The sequence below is a fragment of the Polypterus senegalus genome, chromosome 13, assembly GCF_016835505.1.
Source record: "Polypterus senegalus isolate Bchr_013 chromosome 13, ASM1683550v1, whole genome shotgun sequence".
Lineage (NCBI taxonomy): Eukaryota > Metazoa > Chordata > Cladistia > Polypteriformes > Polypteridae > Polypterus > Polypterus senegalus.
This window is the reverse complement of record NC_053166.1, coordinates 33,540,214-33,559,480: the sequence shown is the minus strand read 5'-3', so window position 1 is coordinate 33,559,480 and position 19,267 is coordinate 33,540,214. Positions and strand designations below refer to the sequence as shown.

The 19,267-nt window shown below is 40.8% G+C and overlaps 1 protein-coding gene across 5 annotated transcripts in view; it reads left to right on the top strand.

Moving 5' to 3' along the window:
* dbn1 (drebrin 1) overlaps positions 1–19,267 on the top strand; it is a 181,837-nt gene that overhangs the window by 127,804 nt on the left and 34,766 nt on the right. For all 5 annotated transcript variants that reach the window (XM_039776491.1, XM_039776490.1, XM_039776489.1 and 2 more), the window contains exons 6-7: positions 460–537; positions 8,939–9,090. In XM_039776491.1, coding sequence (XP_039632425.1) covers positions 460–537; positions 8,939–9,090 — 230 coding nt within the window. The remainder of the gene's footprint in view (positions 1–459; positions 538–8,938; positions 9,091–19,267) is intronic.

Below are 19,267 nucleotides of genomic sequence, written 5' to 3'. Positions count from 1 at the left end.
TTAATAAGTGCAGACTAATTTATATCTGAGTTATTTAGAAGTGAATTTTCTGGCTTGTCTGTTTGAGGCGGTTTTATTTGTTTGGAATCCCCTACGTGAAGTATTTAGTTAGCGTGTGTTAGCCAGATGGGTTCTCCGAGGGGATGAAAGCTTTTGGCGTGGGCACAGGCGTGTGTAGCATCTCACTGCAGTTAGACATGATGCCTCTGTCATTAGCAAGTGGAAGTGGCGTAATGAAAATGCAATGTTCTTGTTGACTGGAATATTTAGAAGGCTTTGTATGTGCACACTCTTCGCAACCTAAAACAGCTCACGAGTAACTTCACAATGAAAACAAATGAGTGAGCAACCAAAGGAAATGGTGAAAAGAAATAGGCAAGTGATAGCAGTCTATTAGATTTGACTGTTACGTCCCCCCTATCTTTAATAATGGCTTTTTGTTTCTTTTCTTCTTCACAGGGCACCTGCTACCAGAAGACGAATGCAGAGATTGAAATGAAGAAATTAAATCGAGAGGAGTTCTGGGAGCAAGCCAAGGTACAGGTGTTGTCAGTCTATCACAGCGAGGCTGTTTCTTGGCACAGAAGCATAAAGTGTGCCCACCCCAGGGAGCTGGGGGTTGCAATAGTGTGGGGTTGTGGGCAGCAGCTGAGGCTCCCGTATTAAAGGAGAGCTATTAGCAGGCCTGCACCAGACAGCAGTGTTGACTGGTACAGGCTGCCACTAAGCTCTGCAAGTTGCAGTTCGCCAAGTCCCCCTTTTGTGTCTGTGTGCTTTAATGAGCAGAACTCTTAAGTAATTAGACGTGTAATTTGGTGCTCTTTATTTTGGGTTTGTTCATTCTTTTGTGCTGTCTGCTGAGTTCTACAATTTAGCAGTCAACTTTTGCATTACAGAGAAACAGAATGCAGCTTTTTATGAATTGACTACATTTTCTTTAGGGGGGGGGAAAAGGACTTATGGAAGCCATGTTAAATTTCCATTTGAATTCAGAAACTGAGGTAGAAATAGAAACCTCAACAGCTGTTGGGTAATAAAAACTGTGACCAAAGTGCATTAAATTGTCTTTATACCTCCAAGGTTCATTTTTCAAGATGTTTTGCATAGAGTGTCTGGAGCACTGGTTAGTAAATGGAGTCCTACTCCAGAAAAAAATAAACTTTAGATACAATTGTGTAGTAAAATATACAGTGCCTGGCTAAAAAAAGTCACATTCTAATGTTTAGTCAGACTGTCTTTAGCTTTGATTACAGCACACATCTGCCATGGTATCATTTCGATAAGCTTATGCAATGTCACAACATTTGTTTCCATTCAGAGTTGCATTAATTTTTCGCCAAGATCTTATATTGACGATGGGAGAGTCAGACGACTGTGTACAGTCTTCTCCAGCACATCCCAAAGATTCTCAATGGGGTTAAGGTCTGGACTCTGTGGTGACCAAGCCATGTATGAAAATAATGTCTAATGCTTTGTCGTAATTTGAGCCCAATGAATTCTGGGATTGTCATCTTGGAATATGCCTGTGTCATCACGGAACAAAACATCCATTGATGGAAAAACCTCATCATTCAGTATATTCAGGTAGTCCGCTGACCTAATTTTTTGGGCACATAACTTGCTGAATCTAGACCTGACCAAATGAAGCAACCCCAGATCATAACATTAACCCCACAGGCTTGTATGGTAGGCATGATGGGTACATCACTTCACGCCCCATCTTCTTACCTTAATGTGCCCATCACTCCGGAACAAGGTAAATCTGGATTCAAAAAACCACATGCCCGTTTTTCATTGTTCCAGAGCCCAAAGTTACGCTTCTGATCAAACTGAAGCCTTTTTTTTCCAATCAACTTAACAGATAAGTGGTCTTCTTAAGGCTACACAACTGTTTAGTCCCAATACCTCAAGTTCTGCATGTGGAAATGTACTTACTTTCACTATTAAACATAGCAGTACATTCTACTGTTGATTTTTTTTACAATTTGATTTCACCAAATATTTAAGTGATCTCGATCATTCAAGATTTTTTTCCGACCATATTTCTTCCTCGAAAATGATGGTTCACCACTATCCTTCCAGGTTTTAATAATGCGTTGGACAGATCTTAACCCAATTTTAGTAGTTTCAGCAATCTCCTTAGTTGTTTTCTTTGCTTGATGCAGGCCAATAAAGTGAACATTCTGAAACAGCTTAACATCTTTTCTCCAACCACCGGATATGTCTTTCAACATGGTTGTTTGAGAAATGAGAAGCTACTCACTGCATAAGTTAGGGTTAAATAACTTGTTGCCAGCTAAAGCATTCCAATTTCTGCAGTATTTATCCAATGGGAGGCTCTTACTTACTGTATATGCTTAGTTAAATCCAGGTTGTGACTTTTGTTTTTGGCCAGATAGTGTACTACGACTGTATGTATCTATCCACTATTAGATTCAATGGGTACAATTAATACTAATTGATTAATCTATGAATGCTTGTGGTTTTATGTGTTGGTAAAAATGCTTAGTTGGCTAGCTGATGAATTCGAGTATTTAGTGAATGAATGAGTTCCTTAGTTGGTTAATTTATTATCTCCTTAATGAATTATTGAATTGCTTAGATGGTTATTGCATTTAGTAGCTCCTCAACTGTGTAATTAATACACTGTTCAATATGGTATAATAGTTGGTTGTTGCAGCAACTCTTTATTAATTGGCTGACTAATGGGGTAATGTTATTATTTCTTATTAGGTGGATGTCTTTATCTCAGGAAACTTGCAACATTTGAGATACAATTGGTTATAGGTGAAGTGACTTGCTTATGGGCACACATTGTCACTAGCAGGACTTGAGCCCACAACCTCAGGGTTTGAATTGCAATGGCTTAAATACTACCCCACGATGCCTGCTATCAGATCAGTTGGTTAATGCCTCAGTTGACATTGTAAGGGTTTAATCCTGTAATTGATTATGACGTGAGTTGCATAGATAATTTAAAAACTGGATGGTAGATAAACTGCATTCCTTAGCTGATTATTAAATTGGTTAGTTGGTTAACTTAGAAACTGTCCATAAATAGCACTGAACATTTAGAGAGTGTTTAGTACTTCAGCCCTACAGATTCAGAACCCTTGAATGCAATTTACTGACTGTGTGGAGTTTTCACTTTTTCACAATTTCTCCAAGTACATATGTGTAATAAAAAATAAATGTCTGAGTGTTTTTCTGCATTTCGTCTGGTTGCTGTGCACATCAGAAGCGTTTTTAGTAATACAATGCATTGCCTTTGTCATTCCAACAGATAGCACATCACACTACTTTTGAAAATCCCATACCAAATGGCATATAACAGAGACACATTGTGCATTGCAAACATTAACACTGAGGCCTACATTGATTATTTACATTTCAATCCGTCTTGGGCAGGTTTCTTTATGCATTTCTCTTACAATATTTTTTCTGCTGCTTGCGCATAAGAGGGCAGAATGCCTGATCTGCACCTACTGTGTTATTGCAGGCTACCATCACACAAGTTTTTGTGACTTCCACTTTTTTTTTTGCAGTAATTTTTAATTGTTTTTGCCACAAAGCCGCTTGCCCCATGATGAACCTTCTCAGACCAAATTCTCCAGTAAGTGCCATATGTATCAGTTTCACTGTCTGTGCCAACGTCTGATGACCAATTCAGTTTACCATCACTATTACTTGATTCAACTAATGATTCAGATTCCGTTTATTCTAAAAATAGCTTTACAGCTTCTCATTTACATGCCATTGTGTTCTGGTTGAAGGCTCCGCCCCACTCATGAATATTGATGAGTTACCATAGAGTGGAAGAACACATAGAAAAATTCTGAATTTTTTTAAATATGGTGTGTTTTAGCAGCAGAATACTGTCCGATTGTGTTATGAGCTTATTGCTCACTTATCTCTTCAAGAGAAGCTATCTAAATTACTATTCGGGAGTAACCATATTTAAACAGAATTCTGAACTTGAGAGATACTCTCAGGCTTCAGGAGGCTTGTTTTAGAAAGTTAATCTTTTCTTTTTCACTTTTATAAAATCTGAATGTCAGTTCACCCTGAGTGAGTCAATTCAGCTCTGACAGCTGTACTCAAACAGTTTCAATGTCTGCATGTCATCCACAGATTAGCCCTGTGTCCCATAGGTTTTTTTCCTCTGAGTGTTTCAGTTTTCTTAAGTTAACTGGAGATTCTAAATTGTCCGAGCATGGGTGTGTGAATGAGAATACCCTGTCTACCGATTGCTAATAGGATAGGTTTATGCCTCAGCAATCCAGATCAAGTGTTTCATAAACTTTACATGAAATAAAGAGTTGCAGCACTTATTGTAGTTGATTATTGCCAGAGCTATATGGTTAAATTAGTTGTGAACTGACTAATGTGTAAATGATTTTTTGCTTAATTTATTGAACTTTATTTAGTTAATTTATTGTTTGTTAGCTTTTTTTTTTTTTTAATGAATTTGTTACTTAATATAGTAGTCAGCTGGCATTTCTCAAGAGTTGTCCCGGGTGACCCCCTGTGGCTGCAGGTTGTCATCACATCTAATTACACAATCAGTAAAATATATTTTTACCTATAATTGATCTCATTGTTTAATTACCTGCCCTGTTCCCAATTTTTAATTAAGTGCAGTAGTGTGAGACTTAACATTTGGAAGACATATCTATATTGTTTGAGAGATCTTTCAATGCTTAACTTGTTTTGCTTATTTTCTTTACAATTCTTTTTTTTGGAGTTTTCTTTTATTGTATTTGACTACTAACAATTAACAAGGAGCTGAGCAGACACCAGTGTAAACAACACAGAATGCTAATGACCAGCTGTTATTTTTTACTATTCCACATTTGTGTGCTTGTTAATAATGACAACTTAAAATAGCCAGAAAATTTAAAGAAAAAATTAACTAATTGTTACAGATGTATTGCACATTCTTATTTAATTCTGTAAGTATTTAGCATTTCCAGTTTTGGTTTGAAAACTTGCATCCACAGTGCCCCCCCTAGGATTGAACTTGATGACCACTGAGTTAACATAGTAAAATAATTATTGCATCTATTAGTTAATTACAGTAAGTGGCGAAATAACACAGACATTATAATACATTATTTGCCCTTATTCATTTAATTGGCTTATTTGTGAGTGAGAAATTAATGATTAGTAGGGTACTGCAAAATTAGTAAATCATTGATTGTTGAACTGCCTTTTTAGTTATTCCATCAATCTGATGGCTACTTATTCCAGATTTTACACAATTCATTGCTTCATTTTTTGAACAAATTAGTTGTTTAATAAATGAATCAACTAATAAAACAGTTTAATTCATATTGGTTAATTGAATAACTGGCTAGTTTAGTTGTTTAGTTGTGATTTGAGATCCACAATTTAAATCTCGGGATATTTAAAGTGTTGTGATTAATTTATTTTGTTAAAAGTTCAGTTCATTCAAAAGTAATCTACTTTAAATAAGTGATTTTTGTATTTTGCTACATTTTATCAGAGGAGTAACCTCTCTGCAAATAACATCCAGTATAATCCAGTTTGGGGTGGTTCTTGGGTGAAGTAATGTGGCATGAGGTTCAAGGCAGGAGTCAGCCCTGGGGAAGATGCCAGTCCATCAGAGTGCCCGCCCACACACTCTCGCCCACCCTCAGTCAGTTCACCACAACCTGCATGTCTTAATGATGTGGAAGGAAAGCCAGAGTCCCTAAAAGAAATAAAATATGAAGATAGAAAGAGAATAACACTTCAGGTTGGGATTTGAACCCAAAATGCTGTGTTTGAGTGTTATACGTGATTAGGAAGAACAGAAGGTATTGGGTTCAAAACTGTTCTCTGGCTGAAGCTGGAACTGAAGCTGTGACCTTCTAAGGACTGAGAAAGTGAGCACTGACATAATCTTTCATTTAAATTATTTCTAGAAATAAAGGCACTGTAAGCCTGTAACAAGGAAATAAATATGAAATCTCTCAGAGCTAATTTATCACGCTTTTTTGTTGTTTTTTGTTTTTAGCTTTTCAATGTAAAAGGCTTCAATGTTTTAAAAAATGATGCTAGGGCAAGTTATCATAACACCCTCTATCTCCCTGTCTTTAGTTTGACTCTTCTCCACAGTTGTACTATTGACCAAATGCGTTCCCCGAGCCCCTACCCCCAAACTCCCATCTGTCCCATGTCTTATTACTTTGGCTCCTTTGTTCTGTATATCTGAAGATTCCTTCCTTCCCTAATTTCCTCCATGGCTTAGTCTTGCATGGATTTGTTGGGACACGGACATAACAGTTATGCTCATTAATTTTTTCTTACCCTATTTTAGTTACCATTTTTTTTCTTTTTGCAGGATATGGATCTCAAGTTTCTTATCAGACTCTATGGGTCTATAAATCTTGTTACTTATGTCAAAATGTAGGAAACGTTGCCAGCTGCTGTGTTATGGCTGTTGACATTTCAGTCAAAAATCTATACCCTTACAGAGGACTGTATCGTTTTGCATGGCTTTTCTTTAACTGTTACAAATTTATAAATGCCTGCCAGTGGGGGACAAAGCTTTGAAGGCAGAGGCAATAAATATGCTGTTCATCTAAGAACCATGATGATCTTTTATGCAATCACACAGTTTAGGTCTAAAATATCTGGGGCAGTGGTTATAAAACGCTTTGTAGAAGTATTTAGAATCCTTTCAATTGCTGATGGGATGCTAGTTATTTATTTTATTCCTATTTTGCTTTTATGATAAACTTTAGTGCTCAAGAGGTAAACTTAAGGGATCTGAATACTTTTACAAAGCAGTAAAGAATGACTTGTAACACAATAATTTAATACTTAAACAGTAAGATGTGACAGATGATATGAAAAAGGCAAAATAGGAAAAGAACATAACAACATTTAAACTATAGCAAACCAGAAATGATCTCTAAATGTCTTATACATATAAAAATCATACTGCTGTGCTTTTCTGAATGCAGAATGCAAAGAACAGCTAAGTAAATGAGATCAATTATTACCACCGACTGTGAATCTGGTTGGAACAAAAACCTGCAGCCATAGTACAGTAGGTCCCAAGGACCAAGTTTGTAAACCACTGGTTAACCTATTGGTAAAACATTTACAGTATAGAAAACTCAACTTAGCCATCATAATCACATTTATCCAGTGTTCCATGATATAGTAAATGTAATTTTTTATCTGGAAAATATATTGTTCTTTTGTATGTGGTATTTTTTTGCACCTGGCGCGCTACAAGTCTTTTTCTGGATTTCTTGGACAGGCCCTTGGACTCGTGTTCTTGGCTTATCTTTACTCAGCAGTCTGAAATCTTCAGTTCCATCTTGGAAAGGGATCCATTGATTGATTTTTTTTTTGTGAACGTTTACATATTTTTAGCTTGTACATGTCACTATCATCGCACTGAATCACATTGATTACTTACATACAATGCTATTTAACATTTTTTTCCATTGCATTCATTCTTTTAGTATTGAGTATTTGATGTTGATATTAAGATACAGTATCTGTCCTTTGGTGTTTATCTACTATACGACAACATCTTGACTGATTCTCATTTTTTGGCTGACATTTTATAACCACTGGATCTGGTAGCTTAATATATTGTAAATGCAGTGTTTCTACTTCACTTCCTTATGCGAGGTTTACTGAAGCCATCTCTGTACCAAACTGCCCTCCCACAACATTGCTGTTGCTCAAATCATCCATGGTTTCTCCCATACTGCTCCAATGATTTTTCAGTGCCTTGTCCCCCTGCACATACATTCATACAACTTGCACCGCCTAAGATAACTCAATTGTGCTGAAATGCAACACCATCTTCACTCACTTTCCTGACTCTGTAAGCTGATCCATGCTAGGGTCTTTTCTAAGATTGACAGCAGCCATGTACTCATGTCAAAGGATTTAAGCAGTGTAGTGGGTCACGTTAGTTTCGGTCTTTAAGAGCTTTTTCTCTCCCACTCTACGCTTCTCTCACACACTGACATACAACCTCAGCATGGCTTCTCAGGATGGCTCTTAACAGTGCTTCTCTCAGGTCCACATGGCCCCAAAAGTATTTTCATACTAAAATGCCACAGTATCAATGACTGACAATGATTATTAGGGAGGTTGCACAATGATTACTGCAGCAATCTAATGGACAAGAACTTGAACTTGTGCATGATGTGTTTTCTGCTGACTTTGTTATAAAGAAGCTTCTTTTTCAGAGGATTTATTAGCCAAGGTATTATGTAAATATAAAATATAAATTGTTCATGTGTGTATGTATGTTTGCAGTCGCACTACCTTAAAAATGAAACTTTACACACTTATCAATAGGCTTCAATCATTTAACAGTATTTATCCATCCATCCATTATCCAACCTGCTATATCCTAACACAGGGTCATGGAGGTCTGCTGGAGCCAATCCCAGCCAACACAGGGTGCAAGGCAGGAACAAATTCCTGGTCAGGGCACCAGCCCACCGCAGGGCATACACACACATACACACAAAGCACACACTAGGGACAATATAGGATCACCAATGCACCTAACCTGCATGTCTTTGTATTTCAGCAAAATCACGCCAGTCAGCTTTACTCTAAGGAATCACTGCTTTTGCATTTTTTGTGCAACTTTTCTTGAAAATCACAGCTTTATGTAGCAAAATCTAAGAGATTCATATGCTGAACACATTTGTTTTTTTAAAACTCTCTCATGAAGTATAAATGGGAAGCTCTATATTCTAATTCATTAGAACCTGTGCTCTAAGGTAACGTCACATCATGACTGTAATTAATAAGGGATTATGTTGAAATGGCCTGTTTGTGTCAAAGCAATTTCTTATTTCCATGCATCATCTGCCCTTCAACATTCTTCTCCATTGTGCCTTCCTTGTATGTCACACTTGTTAAAGAAGGCACCTGTCTTGTTTTTGTTCAGCGTGAAGAAGAGCTGCGTAAGGAGGAGGAAAGGAAGAAAGCACAGGAAGAGCGACAGCGTTTTGAAGAGGAACGGATGGAACAGGAGCGTAAAGAGCAAGAGGAGCGAGAAAAGCGATATCGAGAAAGGGAGAAGCAGATTGAGGAACACAGGTACTGTGCTGGTTCATGGGACAGAGATGGAGTTGAGATTTGGTCCAATTATTCAGTCTGAGTGAGTGCTTAATTCATTAACTGGAAATGCAAGCCTTGTAATTCATAACTGCAGCTGTCAAGGACAGTCCTTTTTAATAGATATGCTTTGTGTGAATAGACAAGCGGAAGAATTCAAGCATAAGTGTCAGGTGCATCCCAACAAATGAGGTTCCACGCTTAATTATGTGTGGAGCACATTTAAACGTAAGTGGAAATTTCCAATTCCTAGGGCATATTTCTTAGAATTAAAAAAAACAAAGAACTTGAAAGTCCTTGTTGTTCTTCTTTGAAACATGCCATATCTGATTAGGTTCTGAGTTTCTGATCAACTGTAAGGCCCATGTGCATTCTGGGCTGTTGACTGACAATTGATGGTCAAGTTATAGATATGCAGCATATGCAGTTTTGTAGCTGCTCATGCTTACTCCTACTAGTTGTAGAGAGATGTCATAACTTTAACAGGAGTTAAAAAAGTATTTCATTTCATTGTATTATAAAATGAAACCTTCATATATCTCACAGGCTGTGTTACCCGGCTTCGCCTGTGAATAATGGAGCCTGGTTATAGTGCTGTCGGTTAATCAGATCTGTCAGAAGGACTATGTAACAAAGTATTTTTCTGTGTACAATATTTATTTTTATACCTGAGGGTAATATTATTAGTTCACTGGAGCTCCTTACTCTTGAATGTGCTACGTAGAGTTTCCCATTAGTAAAAACTTTGTTACATAGAACAATTCCTGCTTTGCCTACTGACTAACTTTGGCTTTTGTTGATTGTCATTGATATTACATTAAACTTCATTATGTTTGGATGGAAACAGGTAATTAGTAGGAAACAGGCCTGAGTAAAAATATAGATTTTTTTGGTAATTGTTATTTTTCATTGAAATAATTTCGTATCGATCCTTAAAGTCTCAAGATCGATCTTGTGAATCTCTGTCCTGCTCAATTACTACGTGTAGATTTTTCCTTAAAATCATTTTTTGGTGTCCAATCCTGCAGATGGCACTAATGTGCCTGTTAAGGCTTTCATTGGAAAAAGTGCTTTACTACTTAGCATAAAATGGTGTGTCTTCTTTAACTAAAATCAGCGTCTTAGACACTTAAATACAGTACGGACTTACTACAGATTCAAACGGTGTGTTGGTAGAGAACAACTGGATAAAAACAAAGCCATATGTAAGATGTGCAGCTCAGATATTAAGCATTGTTATAACACAACACATTTGGGAAATCATTGATCCCGACGTCACTCATAAATATAATTTCAGTGAAAATTCAAATGAGTAAAGCCTAAAGAATCTGCACTGGTGACGGTGTTTAGCTCCAAGCTTCCATTTAATTCAAGTTGTGCCCAGAAAATGATGTAATCTATTGTAGGTTTTATCTGTAAAAATAAGAGACCCTACAATGCACCCGACTCAGCAAAGCATGTAGGAAATTGTTGGAATTTTTAGAGCAGCCTGCAATACAAAAGTGAACATGCGCTCAAAGCAGCCGACTTGACGTAGCTCCATAATACAGCAGTTTTAAAATGCTTCCTTCTTGTCGGAGGACTGTCAGGACAGATTTTCAAGACTGATTAACGTGACTGCTACAAGTGAGCAACTGAAGATATGTATAACTTGCAAAATTATAGGAAAGACAAATGTTTTCTGTCAGTATCTTTAATTTTGACTAATTCAAGATTTTAAATGTCAAATAGGGAAATAAATTCGGCCTAACAGTTTAGGTGAAGGGTGTCTACATGGAGATTCATAACACACAAATAGCTTATTATATAACATTTATTATTTAAGAAGCTATATTTGATTATTTTATAATGTTATTATTCATAAGATTATACAGGTATTTTATAAAGTAGATGCAATCGCATTGTAATAAAACAAGGCGTCCCCATAATATGTGTTGACTCTGATGTGGCAATACATATGTTAAATTAATTAATTAATTAAATTAGGGTGCGTATGCGCCGAACAGCAGTTTGGAGTATCCACCCTTTTTGGAGTCTCTGGAGGGGTTGTTAGAGGGCATACCTTCTGGGGATTCTCTCGTTTTGCTGGGAGACTTCAATGCTCACGTGGGCAATGACAGTGAGACCTGGAAGGGCGTGATTGGGAGGAATGGCCCCGATCTGAACCCGAGCGGTGTTTTGTTATTGGACTTCTGTGCTCGTCATGGATTGTCCATAACGAACACCATGTTCAAGCATAAGGGTGTTCATATGTGCACTTGGCACCAGGACACCCTAGGCCTCCGGTCGATGATCGACTTTGTGGTTGTGTCGTCAGACTTGCGGCCATATGTCTTGGACACTCGGGTGAAGAGAGGGGCAGAGCTGTCAACTGATCACCACCTGGTGGTGAGTTGGCTTCGATGGTGGGGAAGATGCCGGTCAGACCTGGTAGGCCCAAGCGTGTTGTGAGGGTCTGCTGGGAGCGGCTGGCAGAGTCCCCTGTCAGAAGTAGCTTCAACTCCCACCTCCGGCAGAACTTCAACCACGCCCCGAGGGAGGTGGGGACATTGAGTCGAATGGGCCATGTTCCGTGCCTCTATTGTTGAGGCGGCTGACGGAGCTGTGGCCGCAAGGTGGTGGTGCCTGTCGTGGCGGCAATCCCGAACCCGTTGGTGGACACCGGCGGTGAGGGATGCCGTCAAGCTGAAGAAGGAGTCCTATAGGACTTTTTTGTCCTGTGGGTCTCTGGAGGCAGCTGATAGGTACCGGCAGGCCAAGCGGAACGCGGCTTCGGTTGTTGCTGAGGCAAAAACTCGGGCATGGGAGGAGTTTGGAGAGGCCATGGAGAACGACTTTGGACGGCTTCGAGGAGATTCTGGTCCACCGTCCGGCGTCTCAGGAGGGGGAAGCAGTGCAGTGTCAACACCGTATATGGTGGGGATGGTGCGCTGCTGACCTCACTTCGGGACGTTGTGGGTGGTGGGAGGAGTACTTCAAGACCTCCTCAATCCCACTAACATGCCTTCCAATGAGGAAGCAGAGCCTGGGGACTCTGAGGTGGGCTCTCCCATCTCTGGGACTGAAGTCACCGAGGTGGTCAAAAACTCCTTGGTGGCAGGGCCCGGGGTGGATGAGATCGCCCGGAGTTCCTTAAGGCTCTGGATGTTGTAGGACTGTCTTGGTTGACACGTCTCTGCAACATCGCATGGACATCGGGGACAGTGCCTCTGGATTGGCAGACCGGGGTGGTGGTCCCCTCTTTAAAAGGGGACGGAGGGTGTGTTCCAACTATAGAGGGATCACACTCCTCAGCCTCCCTGGAAAAGTCTATTCGGGGTTCTGGAGAGGAGGGTCCGTCGGATAGTGAACCTCGGATTCAGGAGGAACAGTGTGGTTTTAGTCCTGGTCGGAACAGTGGACCAGCTCTTCACCCTTAGCAGAGTCCTGGAGGGTGCATGGGAGTTTGCCCGACCGGTCTACATGTGTTTTGTGGACTTGGAAAAGGCATTCGACCGTGTCCCTCGGGAATCCTGTGGGGGTGCTCGGGAGTATGGGGTACGGACCCCTGATAAGAGCTGTTCGGTCTCTGTACAACCGGTGTCAGAGCTTGGTCCGCATTGCCGGCAGTAAGTCGAGCCCGTTTCCAGTGAGAGTTGGACTCCGCCAGGGCTGCCCTTTGTCACCGATTCTGTTCATAACTTTTATGGACAGAATTTCTAGGCGCAACCAGGGTGTTGAAGGGGTCGGTTTGGTGGACTCAGGATTGGGTCACTGCTTTTTGCAGATGATGTTGTCCTGTTTGCTTCATCAGGCCGTGATCTTCAGCTCTCTCTGGATCGGTTCGCAGCTGAGTGTGAAGCGGCTGGGGTGAGAATCAGCACCTCCAAATCCGAGAGCATGGTCCTCAGCCGGAAAAGGGTGGAGTGCCCTCTTAGGGTTGGGGGAGAGATCCTGCCCCAAGTGGAGGAGTTCAAGTGAGGGAAGAATGGAGCATGAGATCGACAGGCGGATCGGTGCGGCATCCGCAGTGATGCGGGCTCTGCATCGGTCTGTCGTGGTGAAAAAGGAGCTGAGCCGTAAGGCAAAGCTCTCAATTTACCAGTCGATCTACGCTCCTACCCTCACCTATGGTCATGAGCTATGGGTAGTGACCGAAAGAACGAGATCGAATACAAGCGGCTGAAATGAGTTTCCTCCGCAGGGTGTCTGGGCTTTCCCTTAAAGATAGGGTGAGAAGCTCAGTCATCCGGGAGGGGCTCAGAGTAGAGCCGCTGCTCCTCCGCATCGAGAGGAGTCAGATGAGGTGGCTCGGGCATCTGATCAGGATGCCTCCTGGACGCCTCCCTGGTGAGGTGTTCCGGGCACGTCCAACCGGGAGGAGGCCCCGGGGAAGACCCAGGACACGCTGGAGGGACTATGTCTCCCGGCTGGCCTGGGAACGCCTTGGGATTCTCCCGGAAGAGCTGGAAGAAGTGGCCGGGGAGAGGGAAGTCTGGGCCTCTCTGCTTAAGCTGCTGCCCCCGCGACCCGACCTCGGATAAGCATAAGAGGATGGATGGATGGATGGATTAAATTAGGGTGAATTTTGAGTGCAGGTCTGTGAAAAGTGTTTTTTCTTTTTGAAAAGAGCAATGATATTTTGTTCCACTTCTCCTAAATACTGATGTTAACTGTTGATTACTAATCAAGTATTTCTTCTTAAATGTCTGGCATTCCTATGCTTATGCATTTGTTATGAAGTCACTATGCAGACACCTTTCAAATAAAGTGTTACTGAAATTTGTCATTATGTTAATGTTCTCTATGTATGGTTATGTAACTTCTAAAAAAAAAAAGTAATCACTTCAAATTTATCAGTGCACGCTAATTCAGTCAGGATAAAATCGAGCTTGCATTGAATTAGGACATTGTGAATCAGAATCAAATCGAAACATCAGTGCTGATACCCAACCCTAGTAGCAATAATGGGAATTTTGCGTATAAAAATAATTTTGCCCAGTAGCTTCAAACAGATTTAACATTTAAATGCTCTGATCTGTAATCTTGTGCCATTACAAATTTTGGGAGGGTGTGGTGAGTGCAGCAATGTGCTATCAGCGTGTGCTCCCAACCCCTCTCTCTTAGATCAAACGCAGTATACCCTGAATCGTGGTTTTATTTAACTTATGATTACATACAGCATTGGTGTTTACAGGTTGCACATTTATTTAGCTGATGTCTAGCACTGTACAGAAAAAAACAGGTGAAAAAAAATATGTTGAACCATTTATAATGTCCACTTCCTAAATTTATCAAGGCATGCCATCGTTTCTGGCTTACGCTGTACTCAGGGCTTGAAGAAATCCAACACGCTGTACTGGCACTTCTCTGTTTCTGATTTGCGAACCGGTGCATTGTGGTTTGATCTCTAAGGGGCACTTTAATTCTCAGCAATACTGCATATATTTCACCACCAAGGGCTCGTTGCTCCCTGCCTCATTGCTCCCGCTTGAATTTGTATACATTTCATGCCACATCACAAGAAGTAAGAATAAGCCAACAGATATAGAGTACTACATGTGCCCAATGATGCAACTTGCTAAGCACATCTAAGAGCTTCACCAAACTTCTGCAGACCTCCAGGACCCATGTTCAGTTATCCCTGTTTTAAATGATACAACACTACACATCATTCTAAGAGGCACTACATTATAATGACATGTGGTGATGGTAGCATCATGCTATGGGAATGTTCCTCTGCATTAAAAATATAATATGTTACAGTGAGATTCTGAAAGAAACCTCACTGCAGTCTGTAGTAAATCTGGAACTTAAGAAAACCATTGTAGTAAAACTGAAAACTTATAGCCTAAGGTCCATTGAAATGGCTAACATAAAGTGTTGGATTGGTCCAAGCAAAGTCTAGAAATTAATTACAATGTGACATATTGTCCCTCCAATGGAAAAAAGGTCTTATAACTGTTATGGACAACATTTGCAGTAGGCAAAGGTACAAAGCTCTAGTAGAGACTTAGCCTTAAAGCCTCATGGTTGGAATTTAGGGTAAAGGTAACTTGACTGACATTAACTCAAGAAGGGTATTTTTCAAGCATTTTTTCAGTTTCTCAGCTTAGAAGGATATGTTTTTTTTCTTTTTATACTGTTAATCAATGGCAAAAAACCTTTACATGCATTATGATTCTATATTATAACACTAAATTATTAAACGAACACGCATCATGAGGATATACTCTACATACCTTGTGAACTTCTAATGATTAGTCATACAAGTGCTCTCATTGTCCTTTCCTTCGCTCATGTCTTGCACAATGGAGCCCATCCTAGCAAAGGAAAAGAAATAACAAATGATTTAATTTTGTTCATACAAAGTAGTTTTTTCCCTTCAGTCTGTTACGCACTGATTGAGTGATGTGTATTTACAGAGTTCCACATATCTTTTTTCTGAACTTGAGTCTATCCAGTACAAGGCCAAGCTGAAGCCAGCCTTTTCTATAATTTGGACACAACAGGATTCATCTCAAGACAAAACAGCAGCAGAAAATACTTAAAATGTACATGTACTGTTTGAATTTATGCTGATGAGAGCAAAATGTCACATCTTTGAACCATTGGAAGGGAACAGTGTTTCTCGAGTGTAACTTGCAAGTATATAGGAAAAATGTGAATTCCAGACCATTTTAGCAAGGAATCAAAGCAGCATCCTGGTTACTATTTGAGGTTCTTAATCTTAAAGTCAAAGACAGAAAGTGAATTATGTAATCAACCTGTAAAAATTCTTATTAAAATAAAGCAGTCCAGGGGAGCGTGGTGATGCATTGGTCAGCATTGTTGTCTCTTAATTTCAAAGGCTGTGTGGAATATGCATGATCTACTTGTGTCTACAACGATCTTTCCTTTATGACTTTAGTTTTGTTCCCTCAATCCAATGATAAGCGTGTTTATTAAATGGCAAGTTTGAATTTTCATTATGTGGGTAGAGTGTGTCCTATGATGGGGTGAGGATGTGATGCAGCCAGGATGACTTCTAGTGCCCAAGACCTCAAACTGGATTGTACTGGTGTAGAAACTGGATGAAGCAGTAATGTGTGAGAGTCACATTCTCTCAGAAGTAGCTGCTTGTAAATACAGCTGGAGGTAGGCTATCAGAAAAGGGGGTAAAGTACATTTGAAAAGGGGTTGGCGCATGACTGTAAAGACTCACTGTGTAGCACAGCTACAGTGCCTTCAGAAAGCATTCAACACCTTCACTTTTTTCACATTTTGTGATGTTGCACATTTGTGCTAAAATCACTTAAATTCATCCATCCATTATCCAACCCGCTGTATCCTAACTACAGGGTCACGGGGTCTGCTGGAGCCAATCCCAGCCAACACAGAGCGCAAGGAAGGAAACAAACCCCGGGCAGGGTGCCAGCCCACCACAGGGCAAGCACACTAGGGATAATTTAGAATCGCCAGTGCACCAAACCTGCATGTCTTTGCACTGTGGGAGGAAATCGAAGTGCCCAGAGGAAACCCACGCAGACATGGGAAGAACATGCAAACTCCACGCAGGGAGGACCCGGGAAGCAAACCCGGGTCTCCTAACTGCACGGCAGCAGCGCTACCCACTGTGCCACCGTGCCATCCCATTTAAATTCATGATTTGCCTCAATCAGGCAACAATTAATAGCTCAGAATGACAAAGCAAAAGCAGGATTTTAGAAACTTTTGCAAATTAAAAGGAATAATCTGAAATATTACACTGAAACAAGTATTCGCACCCTTGGCTACAGTAGTTTAAATTTGTTCTGGATGTAGCCCATTTTGTTGGCCATTGTTGAGAAATTAGGAGTCCACCTGTGGTCAATTCAATTGATTGGCATGTTAGGAAAGGCACACACCTATCTATAGAAGTCCCACAGTTGTGCAAAAACCAAGCCATGAGGTGAATGGAATTGCCTGTATAGTTTATAAATACGATTGTATCAAGGCACAAATCTGAGGGGTATATAAAAATCCTTCAGCATCGATGGTTACTGAAGACCACCTTGGCCTCCATAATTCCTAAATGGAAGAAGTTTGAAACAGCCAAGACTCTTCCTATAGCGGACCAAACTGAGAAGTCATGGGAGTAAGGCCATGGTAAGAGAACTGACCAAGATGATTACTCTGGCCGAAATCCAAAAAAACTGCGTGAAGATAGGAGAAACTTACAGAAAGACATCCATTACTATAACACGTCACCAATCTGAGCTTTATGACATTGTGGCCAGATGGAAACCTCTTCTCTGTAAAAGACGCAGCGGGAGTTTGCAAATCTTGAGATTAGCATCATGTCTGAAGGAAACTAGGTACCACTAATCACGTGTGCAATACCATCCCAGTAGTGAAGCATGGTGTTGGCAGCTTCATACTGTGGGGTTGGGGACTGGGAGATTAGTCAAAGTTAAGGATAAGCTGAACAAAAAAAAGTAAAGAGATATCCTTAATGTAAACCTTCTCCAGAGTGCTCTAGACCTCAGACTGGGTCAAGTGTTCGCCTTCCAACAGGACAGTGACCCTAAAGATAAAGCAAAGACAGCATGGAAGAGGCTTAGGAACAACTCTTTGTATGTTCTTCAGTGACCCAGGACTTGAACCCAGCCAAACATCTCTGGAGAGACCTTAAAATAGCTTCCACTGATGTTCTCAGAGAAGAATGGCAGAAAATCCTCAAAGAGAAGAATGGCAGAAAATCCTCAAATCCGGGTGTGTGAAGCTCGTTTCATCAAACCAAAGAAAACTCCAGGTTGTAATCACTACAAAAGAGGCTTCAGCAAAGTATTGCGTAAAGGATCTGAATACTTGTGTCAAAGTAATATTTAATTTTTTTTATTTAGATAGATAGATAGATACTTTATTAATCCCAAGGGGAAATTCACATAATCCAGCAGCAGTATACTGATACAAAGAAACAATATTAAATTAAATAGTAATAAAAATGAAAAAAATTAAAATAAAATTAATGTTAGCATTTACTCCCCCGGGTGGAATTGAAGAGTCGCATAGTGTGGGGGAGGAACGATCTCCTCAGTCTGTCAGTGGAGCAGGACAGTGACAAAAGTCTGTCACTGAAGCTACTCCTCTGCCTGGAGATGACACTGTTAAGTGGATGCAGTGGATTCTTCATGATTGACAGGAGTTTGCTTAGTGCCCGTCGCTCTGCCACAGATGTTAAACTGTCCAACTTTACTCCTACAATGGAGCCTGCCTTCTTAACAAGTTTGTCCAGGCGTGAGGCGTCTTTCATCTTTATGCTGCCACCCCAGCACACCACCGCGTAGAAGAGGGCACTCGCCACAACCATCTGGTAGAACATCTGCAGCATCTTACTGCAGATGTTGAAGGATGCCAACCTTCTCAGAAAGTATAGTCTGCTTTGACCTTTCTTACATAGAGCATCAGTATTGGCAGTCCAGTCCAATTTGTCATCCAGCTGCACTCCCAGATATTTAAGGTCTGCACCCTCTGCACACAGTCACCTCTGATGATCACAGGGTCCATGAGGGGCCTAGGCCTCCTAAAATCCACCACCAGCTCCTTGGTCTTGCTGGTGTTAAGGTGTAAGTGGTTTGAGTCGCACCATTTAACAAAGTCTTTGATTAACTTTCTGTACTCCTCCTCCTGCCCACTCCTGATGCAGCCCACAATAGCAGTGTCATCAGCGAACTTTTGCATGTGGCAGGACTCCGAGTCATATTGGAAGTCTGATGTATATAGATTGAACAGGACGGAGAAAGTACAGTCCCCTCGGCGCCCTGTATTGCTGCACACAATGTCAGACCTGCAGTTCCCAAGACGCACATATTGAGGTCTGTCTGTAAGATAGTCCACAATCCATGCCACAAGGTGTGAATCTACTCCCATCTCAGTCAGCTTATCCCTAAGGAGCAGAGGTTGGATGGTGTTGAAGGCGCTAGAGAAGTCCAAAAACATAATTCTTACAGAACCACTGCCTCTGTCCAGGTGGGAGAGGGATCGATGAAGCATATAGATGATGGCATCCTCCGCTCCCACCTTCTCCTGGTATGCGAACTGCAGAGGGTCGAGGGCGTGGCGGACCTGTGGCCTCAGGTGGTGAAGCAGCAGCCGCTCCATGGTCTTCATCAGATGTGACGTCAGAGCAACAGGCCGGAAGTCATTCAGCTCACTAGGA